At 49.8% G+C, this 22284-nt stretch overlaps 1 protein-coding gene across 1 annotated transcript; it reads left to right on the top strand.

Annotated features, from left to right (window-relative positions):
• The first annotated feature begins 8096 nt into the window (after positions 1 to 8096).
• On the top strand, positions 8097 to 21731 carry GRPEL1 (GrpE like 1, mitochondrial). The gene is made up of 4 exons (XM_057706834.1): positions 8097 to 8208; positions 10368 to 10530; positions 11900 to 11981; positions 20551 to 21731. The coding sequence occupies exons 1-4, from the start codon at positions 8147 to 8149 to the stop codon at positions 20895 to 20897; spliced, it is 654 nt and encodes a 217-aa protein (XP_057562817.1). The 5' UTR covers positions 8097 to 8146; the 3' UTR covers positions 20898 to 21731.
• The last annotated feature ends 553 nt before the right edge of the window (positions 21732 to 22284 follow it).

The raw sequence follows: 22284 nt of genomic DNA, 5'->3' as shown, positions 1-22284 counted from the left end.
AAAGAAAACGTTTTTAATAATGCAGAGGATTTTACCCTGACGCTGACGTAGCTGGCCCTCCTACTGCCCTGAGCCCTGGGTCAGACGGACGTGATCCTCCCCCCACTCTTCCCAGCGACCCCTCGGACACTCCATCCCTCGTCCGCAGGACGGGGTGAAGCCCTGATGGGCAGAGCTGCCGTGGGCTGAGACCGGGAGCGCCCCGCCCAGGGCCCAGCACGCGTGGCTGGTAGGCGGCGTGAGCAGGAGCCGGCAGCGACACCCGTGCTCTCACCAGCGCCGTTGTTGCTGCTGAAGTCACTATCCTCACACCCACGAGGTGACAGTGAGAATGTCAGTGGAAGCCGGTCGCAGGCAGCGCCCTCACTCCGGGCGGGTTTGTGGGTTTCTGATTTCTGTCACCGCACATCACGCTCGGCCGCCCATGCACCTGCTGAGGTCCTCCTGCTGGTGTCATGTGCAGTGTGGGGCCGTGGCTGGCACCATGCAGGGGCCCGGCCCAAGCTCTGTGCATCTGGCTTAGGCGCTGGGCCTCAGGTTCCTCCTCGAGAAAACCCTCGCAGGGCTATGATGAAGCAGTCACACTGAGGCGGTCACGACATAATTACATGAGAGGCAGTGTGTGCTGGGAAGAGCACAAGGTCCAGGGCGAGAGGGACTGGGATCTACATCCTGGAGGCACCACGTGCCCTGCCCCTTGCGGTTCGGCAGGCCTGCCTTGGATGTGACTGTCAACATGAAGGTCAGTGATGACCATCAGGTCTACGGGGCAGACCACCAACTCAGACCAACTGAAGCAGATGCGGCTGCTTCAAAGTTGGTTCTCAAGGCTGGGACGGATGCTGAAATGCCTCAGGAGTGAGGGAAGGGCTGCCAGAAGTGAGGCTTTGGGCACTGGAACAGGGACTCAGGCCCTCAGACCTCAGTCTCCCCACCTCGCCTCTCGGCTTGTCTCTGCTGGTTCCCTCTGGGGAGGGGCAGGCAGGGATCACAGGGCCCAGATGCATTTCCCAGTATGAGAACCCGGGCAGGGAGAAAGCTTCCCCCAGCTTCCATACAGCATTGCCAGGGAAGGATCTGACTGGCCCTGCCTGGGTCACATGGCCAGTGCTTGGACCAAAAAGATGGGCGTCTATAAAAGCCTGGGTTTCAGGCACAGCCTTCCGCCCAGTCTGTCATGAAAAGAGCGGAATCGAAACACATGCTGGGACGTTCAAACAAACCCAAAGAAGCCAATTGTAATTATTTATTACAAAACAAGAGAAAACAACCAGCGGGGCTACAGGACTCAATGAGTGCAGGTTTGTGACGCCCTGGAAGAAGCCCTGGCACACAGTAGGTCCTCAACTTGGGATGGAGAAGACACCAGTGAGGTTCCCTTCCCCAGCCATCACCTACCGCCACCCCTACCAGCAGAAAATCCGCCCCAAAAAACACTTAAAAGCATGGTGCTTGTTTTTTGAACCCAATTTTTTGAGAAACAATATCTGGACTGAAGCATGTTTGCTTTGGACTCAAGATACTTCTTGTTCAGAAATGAAACTCAGAACCGGCCATCTGTAGAGCACAAAGATGGGCAGGTGGGCCGAGGGCCAGCTGGAGGGCGGGGAAGCCGGCGGGGAGTGGACGGACTTCTCCCTGGGGTCTTGGCCCCAGCCAGGCTCCAATCTACTATCCTACTGCCTCAGGGCACTGGTTTTGTCTCTGTTGGAAGGAAAATCTTCAGTTTTGAAAACTCTGCTTAGAGAAAGTGCTTTCCAGGCTTCCATACCTAAGGGAAAGCAGGCACACCCATGAAGCAGCTATAACTTCAACCACGTCACGGAAACAATTCTCATGTGGTCACGAAAGGGATGTTCTCTCCCCAGACTTCACGAGGCCCTTATTCATGCATCCACTCACCTACAGGGCTTGCACTGAGCCCCCGGGGCTGTCGTGAGCTGTTGAGATCAACAGCATATGAAACAGACCCCTCCTGCCCTCATGGAGCTTACGTTCTGGTCAGGAGAGGCCCACGGAAGACGAGATGAATACACAAGATAGATCTGCAGCGGGCTGAACTGGTCGGGGGTGGATGGACGGGGGGAGCAAAGCCTGGAAGGAGCAAGCTGGCCAGCCAGGTGCACAGTGACCCAGCGTCCCAGCTTGCAGCCTCTCACATCGCCCACGAGGACCAAAGGGGTCTGAGCTCCGGGCTGGGCCCCCCTGCCAAGCCCTGCAAGCCACACCCTCAGGGAGAGCACCTCCAACTGGCACGTAGGCACCCTAGGGGCTAATGGTGTCTGCCGTGCCTGCTACGAGCTAGTGGACGTCAGAGGGCACAGGGGAGAGGGCAGGTAGGTCCCAACGTGGGGCTGGCCTCATAGCCAGGACTGCGTGGGCTGGGGGCACTCCGTGCAGCGAGGACTGGAGCAGAATGGACTGGGTGGTGCCGCCTGTGGCACGGGGTGGCAGGGGTAGGAGCAGCAGGACCTGCTGACACATTGGGTGTTGGGGGATGAGAGTGGGAGGACCCCAGGGGGTTGGGCCAGAGATGGGGGCTGCGGCCAAGAGGGGCTGGGGAATCAGGGGCTGGGTTGTGGGCCCAGCACAGACCCCCGGCTCGAGTCCTGGTTTCAGCACACATTTGGCTGTGGACGATGCTGTGGGGTGGGGGCCACTTCACCTCTCTGGGCCTCAGTTTATCAATCAGTGGGGTGGGGAGAATGGGCAAAGCCCAGAACGTGGGGGTGTTGAATGCGTGGATGGAGAACCCGCCCTCATGGGCTGGTGAGAGCAAGGCCCTTGCTCGTAGGAGGGGTCTGAGCCAATCCCTGGGGTGTCGGGGTGGGAGACCCTCCACACCCAGAGCGCGTGGGGCTGTCGCTGGTGTCCCCAGGCATCCTTGCTCCTCTGCGGGACGAGAATTCTACACTGGGAAGGGATCATAAGGAGCAGGAGCCTCTTTCCCGGATTCCCTTGCAGCTAGGTGTGGCCATGGGACTCAGGGCAATAGGGTGCATGCTGATACGGCGCCTGGCACCCTGGCAACCTCCTTAGAAGACTCCGACTGTGTGGCCTTTCCGTTTCTCCACCTCTGCCATCCTGCTGCTTGGGATGGATGTTGCTGTGAGGACCGGAGATCTGTCCTGTGAAGGCAAGGGCCACACCCTGGGGAGGGCAGGGCCGAGAGCAGGAAGGAGCCTGGGCCCCTGAAGACCTGGGGCCACAGAGCCACCTGGACTTTCGCAGATGGGGGAAATAAACCTCTCTGGTTTAAGCGACTGTTGCTCTGGCTCTTGATCCAGGAGGGCTTAAGGATGGATGAGAGCAGGCACAGGTGTGCCCACTGCGTCCATGGCTCCCCTGCGTGGGCCCTGCATCCGGATCTGTGTTTCCTAACAGCCACCCCAGGCCACCAGTGGCAGGGGAAGAAGGTTCCTAAGCATCCTGGGTTCAGCCACAGCTCCCAGGTGCTCCTCTGCCCTCGAGCCCCGCTCAGGGGAAGCCAGGCTTCTCACAATAATGTATGTCATTAGCCTCACAGTACAGGCAAGGGACCCACTTCATCTCTGCTGGTCACAGGGTCGCAGCTGTCACCTCAAGATGCCTCTGACTCCAGTTCTGGGTTTGCAATCAATCCATGGTCAGGGTCAAGGGGAGACAGAGTGCAGATGCCCAAGGTACCAACAGGGACAGGAGAAAGAGGGACTCAGAGGTTAAGGTTAATAGTCCACACTTGCCTACCGTTTACATCTTCTAACATTTCTACAAGGGTGAGTCAAAAATTACCCACACTCTGGTTATATTAAAACTTCTGTTGGCCGCACTGTCTTATCAGCGCTTTCCGTTCAAGGCTACTGTCTCCCCAGTCACTGCTGTGCAGGTGTGAACGTTGTTACATCCGTTCATTTGTAACCGGTGCGAGCAAAAATGGATATCCCACTTGTGATTTGCACGACAGAAGAGCAGCATGCAGTGATTCGTTTTTGTGGTCTGAGGGTGTGCACATCCGCACACTTCTGCCCACACTGTGGACACTCTGCAAAAACTTCATTCTGAGGTGTTAAAGCATCCTCCCGTAGTCCTGATCTCGCTCCATAGGATTTTCACCTGTTTGGTCCCCTGAAAGCAGCCCTACGAGGACGAAGATTCGCTTCTGATGAAGAAGTGAAGCCAGCGGTGCATTCGTGGCTCACAGCTTTTAAACATTTTTTAACGAGGGACTATGAAAGCTTGTTGACAGATGGACAAAGTGTTACTGAAAAGCAAGGAGATTATGTCAAAAAATGATGTATGTGTCTTTTCTAAAAGTTAATTAAAATAGTCTACAGCCAGAGGGCGGATAATTTTTGACTCACCTTTGTATAATGAGCATCCATTATTTTTATAATGAGAAACTCCCTCCTGCCAACCCTCACGCTTCGCACAGCTCTGACTGTTCTGGCTAAGGGCTGATTTGACCAACACGGAGGAGAGCTCCGACCGCAGTGATGAACGCTTGTGATGAACCATTTAATCAGCATCAGATTCAAATCCCTCTCGTGCCCACGGGCTTTTTAAGATGCTCTCCTTGGGATTCGGGAGTTTGCCGCTGCTCTCTCCCTCCCTGTCCTTCCAGCATCTCTATGGTGCCCAGGGCTGCCCCCCCACCTCCCCGAGCCACACCTGGACACCTGGAGGCCGCTAGTTCTAGGCAGCTCCTGCTGGCCTTCACATGCTCTTAGGGAAACGGCTGCCAGTTAACATGTTTGCTCGTTCCTCATGCAACTGATTTGGCTTTTTTGGCAGAAAGTTATTTCAGCCTGAACATCTGTGGCCCCTTCTGGTGGTATTTTCATACCAAGCACATACATTTCAGTTTGGAGCCTGTGTGCTTGGGAGGAATGGCAGTGAAATCTGCTGACTGTTTCAGGTCTCTCTTCCAGGAAAGTCTCTTAACCAGGAAGCCTGTTTCCTCCAAATGGAGGGGTTTTTTGTTTGTTTCGTTTTTCTTTTCTTTGGGGTTGGGGTGGGGGGGTTCCTGTAGCACCAAAACAAATGAACAAACAAAAGTGGGGAAAGGATGAGACCCCATGATGGGAATGGGAACAAGGTGTATGGTTACTCCATTCTGTGCCCTGAGCCCCAAATACAGATAAAATAAAGCAGAGAGGATAGAAGTGATGCCCACCTCATGGGATGGAGATGTGGCTTAGTGAGCCAGGCGGGCTCCTCCACTGCGCGTCTCACAAGGCCGGGCTGGGCTCTGGTCTGGGGGCCTGTGCAGATGGCCTGTGGAGTCTAGCGCCCTGAGACAGCAGATCTGAGGCCCTCACGTCCTCACTGATGGCCAGAGGGGGGCCCCTCTCTGCTTCCTGAGGCCACCGTCCCACTCCACCCCTCCATCTTCACACCAGCAGCAGTGATCCAAGTCTTTCTCATGCTGTGAAGCTCTCTGACTTCGCCTACTGGAGGAAGCTCTCTGCTTTGAAAGGGCTCACCAAGGTCAAGCCCACCAGATACTCCCCATGAAGGTCACTGGCTTGGGACTCCAACTACATCTGCAAAGTCCCTTCACAGCAGCACCTGGATTAGCGTTTGACTGAATAACCAGGGGGTGGGTATCTTGAGCCCATCTTTAGAATTCTGTCCACCACACCCATATATTTTTTTTTATTTGCTTATTTCAGAGTTAGATAAAAGGATGAAATTCCATGCTCCAGCTGAGGGACACTTATAATAACAATAATAATAAAGATGGTGATGCGGCTGGTGGCAGCAGCTGACACTCTGATGAGGGTTCTGGCCCTGATGGTCACATGGGCTGGAATCAGCCGGGAAAAACAGGCAAAAGCTCTGCCTTTTTCCGAGTGTGTGACGAACCTGCCCCATCCCGTCTCCCCATCACCGCAGGACGGGCTGGTGCAGGAGAGGACACCTGCATGGAGCCTGGCACTTGCGGGCACTCAGCTGTCATGTGCATCACACCCACGGCCCACATGCCGCTGTGCCTTCTGCACAACCTTCTCCTGAGGACATTTTCTTTTAAACACGGCCCCACCCTTGTTGGGGGCACCACGGGCGTTTAGCTTACTCTTCCTGCAGCCCTTGCCTGGGCCACCCACTCCCTTCGCTGGAAAGGTGTTTCAAGGGCTGATGCAGGAGTCTTCCCATATAGGCAGCCTCATCTCCATGTGCCGATGACTTGCAAAGAGGTGCTGAATTTGCATACCTCTGGGAACTACAGGAGCAGCCTCCCAAGGGCGTAGTTCCCAATGCGGCCACGAGGTGGCAGCACAGACAGCCTCCTATCATTTTGGAGGTATTAATAGATCTGGGGCATGGCCTCTCCGCTGTCCTGAAGGGATCAGGGGTTCGGTGTCCCCAGAAACATCGCCACTGCAACAGCCAGTGCTTGTCTCTGCCTCATGACACAGCAGCTATCACTGTTGATTGTCCCCATGCTGCACTGTGAGCTATTTACAGCAGGATTCCCATCTGATTCCCTTCAGCCCTAAGAGTTACGAAATGAATATCTGGACCTCTTTTAAACCTCACAATAAATGATATAATCCCCGTTTTACAGGTGAGCAGATCAATGCTGAGAGCAATTAAATGACTTGCCCAAGGTCACAGCCAGTGAGAAACATGACATGTTTTAAATTTTATTACAGAAAACTTCAAACATACAGAAGAAAATACTCGTAACTCCCACACTAGGGACTTCCCTGGTGGCGCAGTAGTTAAGAATCCACCTGCCAATGCAGGGGACGCGGGTTTGAGCCCTAGTCCAGGAAGATCTCACACGCCACAGAGCAACTAAGCCCGTGCACCACAACTACTGAGCCCGCATGCCACAACTACTGAAGCTCGTGCACCTAGAGCGCATGCTCTGCAACACAGAAGCCACAGCAACGAAAAGCCCGCACACTGCAACAAAGACTAGCCCCTGCTCGCCACAACTAGCAAAAGCCTGCACGCAGCAACGAAGACCCAATGCAACCAAAAAATAAATAATTAAAAAAAGAAATCTCCCACATTATTCATCAACCAGCTTCAACCATTATCACATTTTGCCTCTTGTGTTTCTCTTATCCTCATTTTTTTTTTTACCTTAGTAACCAAAAAGCAAATTCAACACACTGTGATGATTTACAGTAAACATTTCCATTGGCATCTCTAAACGGTTAAGGTGTTTTTACCTAACCACCAGGCCATCTCTCCCTCACAAAAGTATCAGTAACTCCTCACCATCACCTAACACTGTTTATACTCAACGTTCCCCTTCGCCCCACAAATTCGTCTTCTTTCACAGTTGATGTTCTATCACGATGCAGATAAGGTCCACACATTCCTTTCCACTATGTCTTTTACGCTCTTTTATCCTCAGTCTTTACCGCCTTTTTTCCTCCAGGCCCTTATCTCACTCATAAACCGGGTCATTTGTCCAGGAGAACACCTCACATCCTGGATGTGTCGTTCCGCCTCCTTCTGCAGGTGGCACAGGGCCTGGCCCGCAGCAGGCGAGCTTCATTCAACAGGATGCTTTTGAGGGGAGCAAAGGGAAAGCACAGAGGTCTGGTCCTCACGCAGGCGACGTGCAGGCGGCCCTCCACGCGGGACGCCCCCGGCTCCACCCCGGCGGGGAGGGCTGCAGGCCAGGCAGGGCCGAAGCAGGGGCCAGGCCAGGGCTCCGGGAGCTCGGGCTGTGAGGGAGGACGGGGCACCTGCCAGCCCCGGCGCCTCGCTGGCTCCCGGAGCAGAAGGCGGCCCGGAACTCGACCCGCGCAGCCAGACCGGAAAACGCGCGGGCGAGGCTCCGGGCCCCCGGGGTCCGCACTTCCGGCGCCCCACCCCTCCCCCGCGCTCCCTCCCTATTGGTTCTTCCCTTGACTACGCCCCTCTACGGAAGCCTCCTCCCACGGTTTCCTTCACCTTTCACCTCCTCAGGTTCCCGAAGGCCTCGGGCCCCGCCCACCGAGGGAGGGGCGAGGGCTCCGTCCCGGCCCGCACTTAGTGGTGATTATGGCCTGCCCATCAGAGGATATGCGGTGCTGGATTGGCTGAGGGGAAGTCGTTGGGCGGGGAAGCAAGCACAGAGTCTGCGCGAGTGACCTAGCGGCCCGGGGGGCCGGGCCAGCAGCCTCCGCGCCTGCGCGGTGCGCGCGCAGTGCCGGCGGCAGTCATGGCGGCTCGGTGCGTGAGGCTGGCGCGGCGCAGCCTCCCGGCTCTGGCGTTGTCTCTCAGGTAAGCGGCGCGGGGCGCGGGGCTAGTGGCGCCCCGCCCGCTGCGATGCCCGCCCTGCCCGGCTCCGGCCCGGGCGCCGTGGCCGGCGGTCCCCCGACGCGGGGCGCGGGCACGGCCGGGCCGCCCTGCGGGGCCTGCGCTTCGGCCGCGCTGCCCGGGGCGGGCGGGACGGCGCCCGCGTGCCCCGGAGCCTGAGGCCAGAAGGGCGGGGGCGCGTGCCCCCCGCCGTGGGGACAGCAGCTCATTTAGGCGAGGGCGGCGACACCGCGCGGGGGTCACGAGGCAGTGCCCTCACCTTGGTGTTTCTCCTTTTGTGTGTGGTTTTTTTTAAACCTGCGGTTTCTGCGTGTTCAGAGTCCAGCCTCATCGTAGTTTAGCAAGTGACTAGGGCCTTCTGCCTTGGGGAAGCGTCCCAGACCCAGGTTATCTGTTGGAGGAGCTGCTCTGGGCCAAGCGCTGGGTAGAAGCTGCGCGAAGCAAGAGCTTCTTGAGTGATGGGGAGTCCAGGTGGGTGAGCGGGGACGAGTGCAGGGGGATGGAGCTGTGATTCTAGCCTGATACACTGTGTCGGACGGCGTGGGGGCACACCCCCCTGGAAAGCCTGAGTGCAAGCTCTTTGGCTCAAGTCGTTTGTGATTTTGTATCTGGAATTAATTTCTGCGTGAAGTTCTGCCTCTGAAAACTGGTTTTGTGGAACAAGGCTCAGGTAGGGGAGTCAGGATAGCTGAATTGTATGCGTGGGTCTTGGGGTGAGGGAGCTCCCTGAGCCTCCGTTTCCCTCCCTGGCGCTGCAGGAGCGGGTCAGCAGAGCGGAGCTGACCTGCAGAATGGCTGTGGCTGTCGCACCCCGAGGTCAGGACATCTAGAAAGTAAGGTAGGCTTCACAACAGCACACTCAGTTTCAGATGATTACTTTTTTTTTAATCACAAAGGTAAAAGTGAAAAGGTTATTGTTCTTCACCCAGAGGGTAACAGAGTAATGGATCATTTTATTCCTTTCTGCCGTGCACAGGATTTCTGATTTGTGTTTGTAGCAGTGGGGTGGTGGTTTGTGTATTTCTCTAAGTTGCATTCCTTCCTGCACAGGACACCCGTGGTGTGGCCCAAAGATGGCAGTTTAACACATTCTGTTTGGTAGGTGCTCAGTACTCCAGGTCGTGGAAGCAACAGTTTGTTCAGCCATCTTTTTCTGACCAGCATTCAGTTTCCAGCTGCCATAAACATTCTTGTACATATGTTCTGTGTGCTGCTAGCTTTCCTGCTCATTGAGGCAGTTTTCGGTAATCTGGGAAGAAATTGAATGTCGTTTATTTTCAGATTGGACTGTGGCATAATTAAGAGCTCCACTGGGCCTGGAGAAGAGATCTGTATCAGTCATTAATGGCTTGTGGCCTTGGGTTTATCATTTAACCTTTTTCATGTGGGGATCAGATTGGGTAACATCTTAAGTCACTTCCAGCATTAGTTTTAGAGTTCTGTGTATTTCCCCTGTACATACCACCCCCATGCTTTCCAACCTCCATGCCTTTGTCCAGTCCCTTCCCTCTTCCTGAAGTGGGTCTCTCCCATCCATTCCTGACTCTGTATATGAACTCTTACCTGTCCTTCAAAGCCCTGCTGCACAAACCCTTTCATGGCCTTCTGTTTCCCCAAAGTTAGAAATATTCTACTCTGAGCCTCCCAAAGTGCATGGTTCCTCTTGTATCACTTTCAAACCCCAGGTTACAGTTCTTTGTGTGTAGATACCTTTTTGCATGACCGTAAGTACCCTGTGGGCAAGATCTCTGCCCGTCCGGCTTTGTAATCAGCATCAGCACTGGGCCTCACCTCCAGTAGTAGCTACTACATCAGTACGTGGTGGGCTTGGATGACTGTATCTCAGAAGGAGATGTTTAGAGTGGGGAGAAGAGGAGGTTAGTACCGTAGCCTTGGTACATTGACTTGTTAGTTTAGGCATGTGTTGTAGAAGACTTTATATAAACAAGGAGCTTCTATACGTCATATGAAGTTTGCCTTTATTGGATCTAAGACACATCCTTCCTCCCCCATGAGTCAGTAGGAAATAGTTTTAAATTATCTCTAATTTCTGAAGTCATACATCTGACTTAACTAGCAGAAGAACCATAATCTTAATTTCTAGCATGTGGACTTGTCTTTAGGTCCTCTCCTCGGCTGCTATGCACAGCTACAAAACAGAAGAACACTGGCCAAAACTTGGAAGAGGACGTGGGTCAGAATGAACAGAAGACAGATCTTCCCTCTACAGAGAAGACACTCATGGAAGAGAAGGTCAAGCTGGAAGAACAGCTAAAGGAGACCATGGTAAGGCTGTAGGGCTCTTGTGGGGAACGTGGTCTCTCCACCTCCAGGTGAGTCTTTTCCGAGGATGTCTGGCCAGCCTCCATGACGACAGAGGCAGGAGCTGGACAGATTCCGTCGTTGTCCAAGGACTACGGTTGGGTCCTACGACACGTTACTGCTGAGGAAGGGAAGAATCCAAGTCCTGTGTGGCTCGGGTTCTGTTGTGAGAGCCCTTTTTATGTGCTACGTAGATTCTACGGAATTAAGACTTAAGTGGTCTTTACAAGTGAGGAATATTCAATAGGACCCTTTAAGCTGGGCCTTCGGGAAGGACAAGGGAGTGGGGCGGAGTGGGCAGAGGTGCGGTCACATGGTGCTCTCCTAGGGAGGTAGGAGGTTTATAAACTAACTAGTGGTGTGGATTATGACCCCATGTGGGAAAGCATACCTGGCACAGATCCAGCTCTGTAAGCATTTAAGAATGAGAGTCTCCAGTACTGCGTCCTGGGACTGTTCTAGCCCCTTTATTTATATTAATCCTCACAACACCCCTGTGAACCAGCTGTTAATATCCGTGTTTACAGATGAGGAAACTGAGGCCCAGGATGGTTTGGGAAACTTCCCAAGGTCACCTGGCCACTGAGTGGCAGGACCAGGGCCTGAGCCTGGGAGGCCTTGCTCTTAACCATGGCACTGGAATCGCCTGAAGGCTGAAAACAGTAACCTAGTGCATGTGAGATAGAAATGCCAGGAGATGGGTGAGATTACAGGAAAAGCTGGTACAAAATGGGGAGTATCCCAGAACTCATATCATTATTACGCAGTAAATGTTTCAACGGAACCATATCTGGGCAGTGTGAAAAATACAAGGTTCATTGATGGGGTTTTTCCTGTTCTGTGAGGTAGAGGCCAGAGCTGTCCACTCAGGTTTGTCGTTCTCCTGAACCTCTGCTCAGGGTGTGGGAGCCGAGGCGGGTCAGCCCCTAACCAGGGTCCCCTTAAGTTGGAGATTCTGCTAAGGACTGAATGGTCCTTCCTTGAGGGGAACCATCAGAACCACGAGGAGCTAGAAGCTTTTTCTTGTCCTTTCCCAGCTGTACGCCGAGTGAGAATGGCCTTGGGGGGCTGTGTGAATGTGAAACACCTGACCATTGTATGCCCCACTTGGTGGAAATAGTGATGCAGGTTAATTTATTTCCGATCGTTAAGTAGCAGCTGTCTGTAATCCAGAATCTCAAAAGTGATGACAGCTCTTATTTGTATTTTGACTTGGAGTTTGTTGTATCAGATTTGCTTTCCTATGAATTTGTTCCATACTTAATTCATGTAAATTTTTCTTCCTTTCTTTCTTTCTCCCTCCATCCCTCTCTCCCTTTCTTTTTTTTTTAAGGAAAAATATAAACGAGCTTTAGCAGATACTGAGAACTTGCGGCAGAGGAGCCAGAAATTGGTGGAGGAGGCAAAACTATATGGTAACTTTAAACACTATATGATATTGATCCTGGGAAAACATGGGACAAGGAGTGGGGGGCATATTATAGTATCAGACAACATGATTAACCAGGAAAGGAGGTGGGGAGCCTGCTGGTTGCATTCCCTCCAGTTTTTGAGGTGGGTCAGCTGTTGTCTAGAAGGAACAAAATTGCCCTGTGGCTCACACTCGGAGTGGTGAGCATTAATTCCTTCAGTGAGGAGTGTGTCCTTTGCTCTTCTACACGAAGACCTTGGTGTCACCCTGCCGGTAACTAGCAGGCCGGCTCTGTGAGGTTCAGTTCCTTAGCTAGAGCAGCCCTAACAGTAGTCTCACTTAGGACCTCCTCAGATGCTGTGTGCATTGTCACCTTCGGATGTTCCTGTCATCCTCCTTCCCGTGTCACAGTTGAGAGCAGTGAGGCTGAAGTGATTTGCCATTCAGCACGAATCTGGTAATGGCGCTGGCACTGAGGCCCGGCTCCCAACCCCACGTGCCGTGTTTGGTTACACAGAAGACTGCCATTTGAGTACTTACAGGGATGGAGCTTTCAGTCCCCCTGTTCTAGATGCAGGACCTCAGGTTCACAAGGGGTGACCTTGGGTGCTCGCAGTGGAAACTATTGGTACGATCCAGGTTCAACACAGAGAACAAATCTCTCTGTCTTTTTTAAATTTTCTTAAAGTATAGTTGGTTTACAATGTTGTGTTAATTTCTGCCGTACAGCAAAGTGATCAGTTACATATATATACACACACATATACACATATGTATACATATATATACACACATATGTACACACACACACGTTCTTTTTTGTATTTTTTTTTCCGTTATGGTTTATCACAGAATACTGCGTATAGTTCCCTGTGCTCTACAGTAGGACCTTGTTGTTTATCCATTCTAAATGTAATAGTTTGCATCTACCAACCCCAAACTCCCAGTCCATCCGTCCCTTGCCCTCCTCCCCCTTGGCAACCACAAGTCTGTTTTCTATGTCTGTGAGTCTGTTTCTCTTTCATAGGTAAGTTCATTTGTGTCATATTTTAGATTCCACATATGTGATATCATATGGTATTTGTCTTTCTCTGTCTGACTTACTTCACTTAGTATGATCATCTCTGGGTCCAACCGTGTTGCTGCAAATGGCGCTATTTCATTCTTTTTTATGGCTGAATAATATTCATGTGTGTGTGTATGCATAAACACCACGTCTTTATCCATTAATATGTCAATGGATATTTAAGTTGTTTTCACATGTTGGCTATTGTAAGTAGTGTGTGCATCTTTTGGAATTGTAGTTTTTCCGCATATATGCCCAGTGGGACTGCTGGATCATATGGCAACTCTATTTTTAATTTTTTGAGGAACTGCCATACTGTTTTCCATTGGCTGCACCAATTTACACTCCCACCATTCTGACCCATGTGAGGTGGTACCTCACTGTCGTTACGATTTGCGTTTCTCTAATAGTTAGTGATGTTGAGCATCTTTTCATGTGCTTATTGGCCATCTGTATGTCTTCTTTGGAGAAATGTCTCTTTAGGTCTTCTGCCCATTTTTTGATTGAGTTGTTTGGTTTTTGGTTACTGAGTTTTATGAGCTGTTTGTATATTTTGGAAATTAAGCCCTTTAGGTCACATCATTGGCAAATATTTTCTCCCAGTCTGTAGGTTGTCTTTTTGTTTATGGTTTCCTTTGCTGTGCCAAAGCTTACAAGTTTGATCTGGTCCCATTTGTTTATTTTTGCTTTTATTTCTGTTGCCTTGGAAGACTGACCTGAGAAAACATTGGTACGATTTATGTCACCAGATGTTGCCTGTGTCCTCTTCTAGGAGTTTCATGGTGTCGTGTCTTATGTTTAAGTCTTTAAGTCATTTTGAGTTTATTTGTGTGTGTGTTGTGAGGGTGTGTCCTAACATCTCTGATTTACATGCAGCTGTCCAACACTCCCAGCACCACTTGCTGAAGAGATAGTCTTCTCCCCGTTGTATATTCTTCGCCTCCATTTTTGTTGAAGATTGATTGGCCAAGGTGTGTGGGTTGATTTCTGGGCTCTCTGTTCTGTTCCATATGTCTGTTTTTGTGCTAGTACCACGATGTTTAGATTATTATAGCTTTGTAGTATAGTCTGAAGTTTGGGAGGGCTATGCCTCCAGCTTTGTTCTTTTTCTTCAGGATTGCTATGGCAATTCTGGGTCTTTTGTAGTTCCATATAAATTTTAAAATTATTTGTTCTAGTTCTGTGGAAAGTGTCTTGGGTAAATTTGATAGGGATCACATTGAATCTGTAGATTGCTTGAGTAGTATGGCCATTTTAACAATGTTAATTCTTCTATTCCAGGAGCATGGGGTATCTCCATTTCTTTTAATCATCTTCAGTTTCCTTTACTAATGGTTTATAGTTTTCAGCATATAAGTGTTTCACCTCCTTGTCAGGTTTATTCTTAAGTATTTTATTGCTTGATGTGATTTTAAAAGGTATTGTTTTTTTACATTCCCTTTCTGGTATTTCATTGTTAGTGTAAGGAAATGCAACCAATTTCTGTATATTAATCTTGTATCCTGCTACCTTGCTAAATTTGTTTATCAGTTCTAGTAGTTTTTGTGTGGAGTTTTTAGGGTTTTTAACATATAGTAATATGTCATCTGCATATAGTGACAGTTTTACCTCTTCCCTACCACTCTGGAGACCTTTTATTTCTTCTTTTGTTTGTGATTCCTGTGGCTAGGACATCTGATGCTGTGTTGAATAGAAGTGGTGATGAAAGTGGGCATCCTTGTCTTGTTCCAGATTTTAGCAGGAAGGCTTTCAGCTTTTAACCATTGAATATTATGTTGGCTGTGGGTTTGTCATAAATAGCATTAATTATGTTGAGATATGCTCCCTTTATGCCTACTTTCATAAGAGTTTTTATCATGAGTCGTTGGATTTTATCAGATGCTTTTTTTGCATCTGTTAAGATGATCATGTGGTTTTTGTCTTTTGTTGATGTGGTCTGTCATATTGATTTGCATGTGTTGAACCATTCTTGCGACCCTGGAATGAATCCATCTTGGTTGTGGTGTGTGATCTTTTTTATGTGTTCTTGGATTTGGTTTGCTAATATTTTGTTGAGAATTTTTGCATCTATATTCATCAAAGATATTGGCCTGTAATTTTCTTTTTTGGTGGTGTCTGTCTGGTTTTGGTATCAGGGTGATGATGGCTTCACAGAACATCCTTCCTCTTCAGTCTTTTGGAAGAGTTTGAGAAGAATTGGTATAAGTATCCTGGACTTCTGTTTGTAGTGAGTTTTTTAAGTTACAGATTCTATTTCACCTCTATTTCCGGTCAGTCCGTTCAGATTATCTGTATCTTGATTCGGTTTTGGTGGGCTGTTTGTTTCTAGAAACTCATTCATGTCTTCTAGGTTGTCCAGTTTGTTGGCATATAATTGTTCATAGTATTCTTTTACAATTTTTTTATTTCTGCAGTATCAGTTGTGATTTCTCTTTCATTTCTTATTTTGTTTATTTGGGTCCTCTCCCTTTTCTTCTTGGTGAGCCTGGCCAGAAGTTTGTCAATTTTGTTTAGTCTTGCACAGAACCAGCTCTTGGTTTTATTGATTGATTGATTTTTTTTTTCCTATGTTTTTTTTAATCTATTGATTTCCTCTCTAATTTATATTATTTCCTTCCTTCTGCTGACTTTAGGTTTTGTTTTGTTCTTTTTTGAATTCTTTTAGGTGGTAGGTTAGGTTGTTTATTTGAGATTTTTCTTGTTTCTTGAAGATGTCCTCTATCTCTATGAGCTTCCCTCTAAGAATTGCTTTTGCTGTGTCCCATAGATTGTGTATGGTTGTGTTTTTGTTGTCATTTGTCTCAAGATTTTTTTTTTTTCTTCAAATTTTTTAAAAAACTTTTTCTTTCTTTTTTTTGGGCTGTGTTGGGTCTTTGTTACTGTGTGCGCCCTTTCTTTAGCTGCGGAGAGCAGGAGCTATTCTTCATAGCAGTGCATGGGCTTCTCAGTGTGGTGGTTTCTCTTGTTGCAGAGTGCCAGCTCCAGGAGCGCAGGCTTCAGTAGTTGTGGCATGTGGACTCAGTAGTTGTGGCTCACGGGCTCTAAAGCACAGGCTCAGCAGTTGTGGCGCACAGGCTTAGTTGCTCCGCGGCATGTGGAATCTTCCCAGACCAGGGATCAAACCCATGTCCCCTGCATTGGCAGGTGAACTCTTAACTACTGTACCACCAGGGAAGTCCCAAGATATTTTTTACTTTTCTCTTTGATTTCATCATTGACCCTTTGGTATTTTAGTAGCATGTTGTTTATCTCCATGTAATTTTTTTCTTTTTCTGTGGTTGATAGCTAGTTTCATGCAATTGTGGTCAGAAAAGATGCTTGAAATATTTTGTTGAGGCTTGTTTTGTGCCCTAGTATGTGGTCAGTCCTAGAGAATATTCCATGTGCATTTGAATTTGTATTCTGGTTTTTTTGGATGTAATATCCTGAGAATATCAATTAAGTCTGTTCTGTTGTGTCATTTAGGATCACTGCTGCCTTATTGATTTTCTGTCTTGAAGATCCGTGCATTGATGTGAGTGGGCTGTTAAAGTCTCCTACTATTATTGTATCTCCACCAGTTTCTCCCTTTATGTCTGTTAGTATTTGTTTTATGTGTTCAGGTGCTCCTGTATTGGGTGCATGTATGTTGATGAGTGTAATATCCTCTTGTATTGATTCTTCTCTCATATAGTGTCCTTCTTTATCTGTCTTTATAGCTTTTGTTTTAAAGTTTGTTATGTCTGATGAGAGTATTGCAACCCCGCTTTCTTGTCACTTCCGTTTGCATGAAATAGCTTTTTCTGTCCCCTCAACTTTCAGTCTGTGTGTGTCCTTTGGCTTAACGTAGGTCTCTTGTAGGCAGCATATTGTAGGCTCTTCAGTTTTTATGCAGTCTGCCACTCTGTGTCTTTTGATTGGAACATTTAGTCCATTGACATTTAAAGTAATTATTGATAGATATGTATTTATTGACATTTTAAATCTTGTTTTCCCTTTGATTTTGTATTTTTTCTTCATTTTTCTTTTTGTTTTTCCTCTTATGGTTTGATGTGTTTTTTGTATTATGCTTGTGTTCTCTTCTTTTTGGTTTTTGTGGATCTGTTGTTATGTGTCTGATTTGTGGTTACCCTATTTTTCTTTTTTTTCTTTTTTTTTTAAATTTATTTATTTTATTTATTGGCTGTGTTGGGTCTTCGTTGCTGCATGCATACTTTCTCTAGTTGTGGAAAGCGGGGGCCACTCTTCATTGCAGTGTGTGGGCTTTTCATTGTGGTGGCTTCTCTTGTTGCAGAGCATGGGCTCTAGGCACACAGGCTTCAGTAGTTGTGGCACACGTGCTTAGTTGCTCTGCAGCATGTGGGATCTTACCCAGCCAGGGATCGAACCTGTGTCCCCTGCTTTAGCAGACAGATTCTTAACCACTGTGCTACCAGGGAAGCCCCTACCCTGTTTTTCAAGTGTGTTAGCCCCTTCCTATCTGCTTGGTTTAGACTGCTAGTCATAGAGTCTCAAACACATTCCGGAAAAAATCTGCATTTCCTTACTCTCCTCCCCCACATCTTATGATTTTGATGTTCTCTCACGTCACGTTTACCCTCCTGCTGTTCATTGTGGTTGTGTTTCCACAGGAAAAAAAATTTTTTAACCTGCATACTGGCTTAAGTGATATTACTTTCCAGTGGTGATTTTTCTCTTTCCTATAGCTTCTTGCTTCTTTCCTAGTTAGAGAAACCTTTCCATATTTCTTTGGGGATAGGATTAATATTGCTGTATTCTTTTAGTTTTTGCTTGTCTAGGACATTCTTTCTCTGCCCTCCCATTCTAAGTGATAATCTCGCTGGGTAGAGTATCCTGGGTTGTGGATTGCTTTCCCTCTCGGGACTTTGAGCAGATCTTGTGGCTCCCTTCTGGCCTGCGGTGTTTCTGTGCAGAAGTTAGCTGATAGTCCTGTGGGGGTTCCCTTGTAATTAGTTCTTGTTCTCTTGTCGTTAGAACCCTCTCTTCAACTTTTGCCATTTTAATTGCAGTGTGTCGCTGTGTAAGTCTGTTCAGGACCATCTTGTCTTGGGACCCTCTGTGCTTCTGTACCTGGATATCTGTTTCCTTCAGCCGTGATTTCTTCAAGTACACTTTCAGTCCCCTTTTCTCTTCTTCTCCTGGAATCCCTACTCTGCGTAGATGAGCACACTTTAAACTGTCCCACAGGTCTCCTGTATTGCTTTCATTTTTTTTTTATTTGGCTTTCTGTCTGCTGTTCTGCTTGGGTGATTTCCATTATTCCGCCTTCCAGATCACGTATTCGACAGGAGAAGCAGTTCCCTACCGTGGTCCTAGAGGGCTGTTGTTATGTGGGAGTGTCCCAGTGTGGCCGGCACGGGCGTGGTGGTTTGGGTGCGAGGCCTGTGTTGAGCACGGGTGCCTGCCACCTCTCTCCTCAGCGTGTGCTGGCCATCATCCCCTTAACAGGGGTGTGACTGCTGGTGTGACCAGAGTCCGCACTGGATTTGAGCAGGGCCTCCTCTTCGCTCTGTGGTTGTCACAGCCCTGCTAGGGGCAGGTTCTGCTCCCGAGTTGTTGGAACAGAGGCCCCCACACGCGTTTCTGAGCTGCAGTGTGAGGTCGGCAGGACTGGACGAGGAATCGCTGAGTATTCCTCCGCTGGAGCCATCCACCAGGGAGTGTGCTTGGTGGTGTCACTTGTTACCTGTTGTGCAGGCTCGCAGAGTACACCGTGGTCACACTGCCCTCAGCCCCGCCTCCATGTGGGAATGCAGGCACTCGGCCTTGGTGTCCCTCGGGTGCTGTGTTCACAAAACCACCAGCGCAGGTCCACTGAAGTCAGGTACCAGGACCGCAGCAGTCGTGCACACCTGGACCTGCCGTGGGAGCAGCCCAGACCCTGGCCCTGCCTCTGGGTGCACGTGCCCACAAAGCCCACAGCTGCTAAGGCCGGACCCACCCCACCTCGGGAGCACCCATCGTCCCCGCAGATGTCCCGCAGGCGCTGCTGAGGTTACAGAGCTGGCAGCAGTGGCGTGCATCCACCCAGCGCAGGGAGAGGGCTCTGTTTCCAGCCCCACCTCTGTGTGCGGGCAGCCTGCTGGCACGGGCACCTGGTCCCCCAGAGCTCACGGAAGCAGTGCCCAGCAAGAGGCTGCCATGGCCCCGCTCCCTTCACGGGTCCTTAGCAGCGGCACTTCACTCCTGGTGGAAACACTCTTTGTTCCTGGATGCCGGCACCTCGGCTCCTGTTCTCTTGCCTCTTTCTGGTCATCCCCTTGCACTGGCTGTGTGTCTGTTGCCCTCCAAATGTCTGGGTTTTTCAGGGCTTGGAACCGGGCCTCCCCTCCTCCTCTCACCGTCTCCCCTGCTGACTTGCCCTCCGACAGGTCTGAGCAGCATCCACGCACGGGTCTCTTTCCGGTTCAGACATTTCCTCTGCGTTCTAGTCCGTATGTCTTTATCTGGGTGTCTCACAGGTATCTTAACTGAATTCTCCCCTTTACCTGGGCTTCCTTCTTCCTCACTTGAGTCGCGGGTACTGTTGCCCACCAGGTGTTTAGGTCAGTCATCTGAAACTACCCTGTCCTCCCGCAGCCCACTTCCCTCCTGTCCTGTGAGTGGGGACGCCTGGGCTCTGCCACATCCACTGCTCTCTGCGGCCTCCGCCCGGTCCAGCCAGCCTCAGCTCTGGCATCACTGCTCCACACCCCAGGCCGAGGGGCCACAGTAGACCTCCACCCATACGAGTAACGTTTTAAACCAGCACTGCCTCCTTTGAAGTGTGGAGCCTTTGAAACGTGAGAAGACTTGAGGGGGGCCTGTTAGAGCCTCAGTAGCTGCACTGCCAGGGCCAGGTGCAGGGGGCAGTGTAGCTGACAAGTGTGGGCCTCTCCCTTCATTCAGCATCTGAAGCGTTTTCTTCAAACCACAAACATTTGTATTTATGTAAAAATTTTTAACATATTCTTTTTTCTGTTGGATAAAGGTTAAGGCTTGGGGACTGTCCCGGTAATTTTACCCCAAGGTGCCAATACCATTTATTGAGGACTCACAGTGCTCTAGGCGCTCTGAGTGTGTGTGTGGCTTTCCATCCTCATAACCTCACTGTGTTAGGTACTGTTATCCCTGTTTTATAACCAAAGAAACTGAGACCCAGAGTGGTTAACTAAGATCACATGGCAGTTCAGTGACAGCCAGGATGTGGCCCCAGGCCCTGTGTCCCTGCTGTGCTGTCTGTGGGAACGACGTGCTCTGGAGTTTGCCCAGCCTCTTAGTCTGGAGCAGGGCTGATGGTGGTTCTGCAGGTTTTCAGCTGCCGGTCTTTATCCCTCATTGGCTTTTCTCTACACGTTGGAAAAGTTTGTTTTTTAATCCAGCCATTGCAATTCTAGGACAAACTAGTGATTTGAAAAGATGTCATTAAATAGCCCGCATGTGGCGTAAGTAAGTGGGGCCTGTAGTTCTGAGTTGCCCGTGCAATGGATACAGGACGCAGACGATGTTCTTCTCCACCCTGGTGTAGGCATCCAGGGCTTCTGCAAGGACTTGCTGGAGGTGGCCGACATTTTGGAGAAGGCAACGCAGTGCGTCCCTAAGGAAGAGATCAGAGACGATAACCCCCACCTGAAGAACCTGTACGAGGGGCTCGTGATGACGGAGGCCCAGATCCAGAAGGTGTTCACGAAGCACGGCCTGCTGCGGCTGGACCCCGTGGGGGCCAGGTTCGACCCGTACGAGCACGAGGCCCTGTTCCACACGCCGGCTGAGGGGAGGGAGCCGGGCACGGTGGCGCTGGTTAACAAAGTGGGCTACAAGCTGCACGGGCGCACCCTGAGGCCCGCCCTGGTGGGGGTGGTGAAGGGGGCTTAGGCGCTCTGCGCGAGCCCCCCGCGCTGGGGCTCGGCCTGCTTCATCTCTTCTCCTCTACGAATGCTCTTGACCTTTTCCTAAACCTTGCTGCGAGGCTTTAGTAACCAGTGGCTCCACAGACCAGGAAGCCAGTTGCGCAGCTGTGTTGAGGAACTGGAATTCGGGAGTCTGTTCGTTGATTTGTAACACGTGTTTAATAGCTCCACGTGCTCACAGAACAGGCCCACGGGACACGACTGGACCCCGGGGTATCGTGCAAAGCACTGTGTCTGCTCAGACCCTGGCGGCATCAGGGTGTTGGAGATGAATAAAAGGTCTTCGGGAGTCCCGCTGTTTGCTCGCGGCCGCGCCACGTCCTCTGCGTTTCACTGTCACATGCGAGCTCCTGGAATGCCTAGCCCACCGCCTGTCACCGGTGATGGGAAGGCAAGAGTTTATAAACATTTTTCTTGCTAAGAAAACTTTTATGATGCCCTTGGTGAAGAACGTATTTGAGTTCATTTATAATCAGTTACTATCTCGCTGCTGAGAATGACCATCTTCTGGCTTTGGAAGACGTGAGACCAGTGGGCACATCCTAACATTCTCACCTCCTCCTTTTGCCAGTAACTGATTTTGACAGTCAGTTACTTTTGTCCTGTTTTGTTCCTTTCTTTATAGACGTGTTGAAGTCTATACCCAACTAGTTACTGATGACCTGAAGGTATTTTCCCTAGTAAGATGGACTTGCTTAGAAATCTGAGGACTGCATGCTTGGTATACTTTAAATGTTGAGTTTTATTTAAGAGGATTAAAGCCCTGGTGTTTATTTTCCTACATTCTGATAACTATTTTGTGTGCTTTGGTGGAGGAGATCCTTCCTAAGGAAAGCGTGACTTAGTTTTCTGGGTCTCTGCTCAGATCCTGCAGCTGTGTGCCTGACACACGCAGTCGTGTTGGCTTCTGTCCTGGAAGGGAGAGTGGCTTCCTTCTAGGGCCATCCCTGGCTGGTGAGTGACTGGGCCTGTGCTGGGGGCAGACCCTGCGACCCTGAAAGGGACCACAGACACTCAGGAGCAGCAGCAAGGATGCATGGCCAGCAAACGCTGACCCTGTGACTTTCGCCGTAGGATCCTCCGTTCCACACGTTAGAGGAAAAGTTGAATGCTTGAGGTACTCTTAGAAACGAGAGAAAATAACCTTCCACTAGCTTTGCTTCTAAGAGGTACTTCTAGGATTAAAGATCAGTACTGTTACATCTATTTACTGCATTAAAAAGGTGGGCAGTCTGTTTGAAAGGTGCAGGTAATATTCCCATAACTAAAATTCCATTTTATACCATTTCAAGACACTTCCCCCTCTTAAGCTGCTTTAAATAATTTTTTGGTCAAAAGCGTAGCCCAGAACT

The sequence above is a fragment of the Hippopotamus amphibius genome, chromosome 13 (genome assembly GCF_030028045.1).
Source record: "Hippopotamus amphibius kiboko isolate mHipAmp2 chromosome 13, mHipAmp2.hap2, whole genome shotgun sequence".
Lineage (NCBI taxonomy): Eukaryota > Metazoa > Chordata > Mammalia > Artiodactyla > Hippopotamidae > Hippopotamus > Hippopotamus amphibius.
This window is presented reverse-complemented; position numbering and strand designations above follow the sequence as displayed.

What these genes read in the sequence shown, in the direction of transcription:
- GRPEL1 (XM_057706834.1), top strand. Translation starts at nt 8,147, where the DNA reads ATGGCGGCTCGGTGCGTGAGGCTGGCGCGGCGCAGCCTCCCGGCTCTG. An exon ending in AACAGCTAAAGGAGACCATG is followed by an intron (nt 10,531 to 11,899) that starts GTAAGGCTGTAG and finishes TTTTTTTTTAAG; the next exon opens with GAAAAATATAAACGAGCTTT. An exon ending in GGAGGAGGCAAAACTATATG is followed by an intron (nt 11,982 to 20,550) that starts GTAACTTTAAAC and finishes ACCCTGGTGTAG; the next exon opens with GCATCCAGGGCTTCTGCAAG.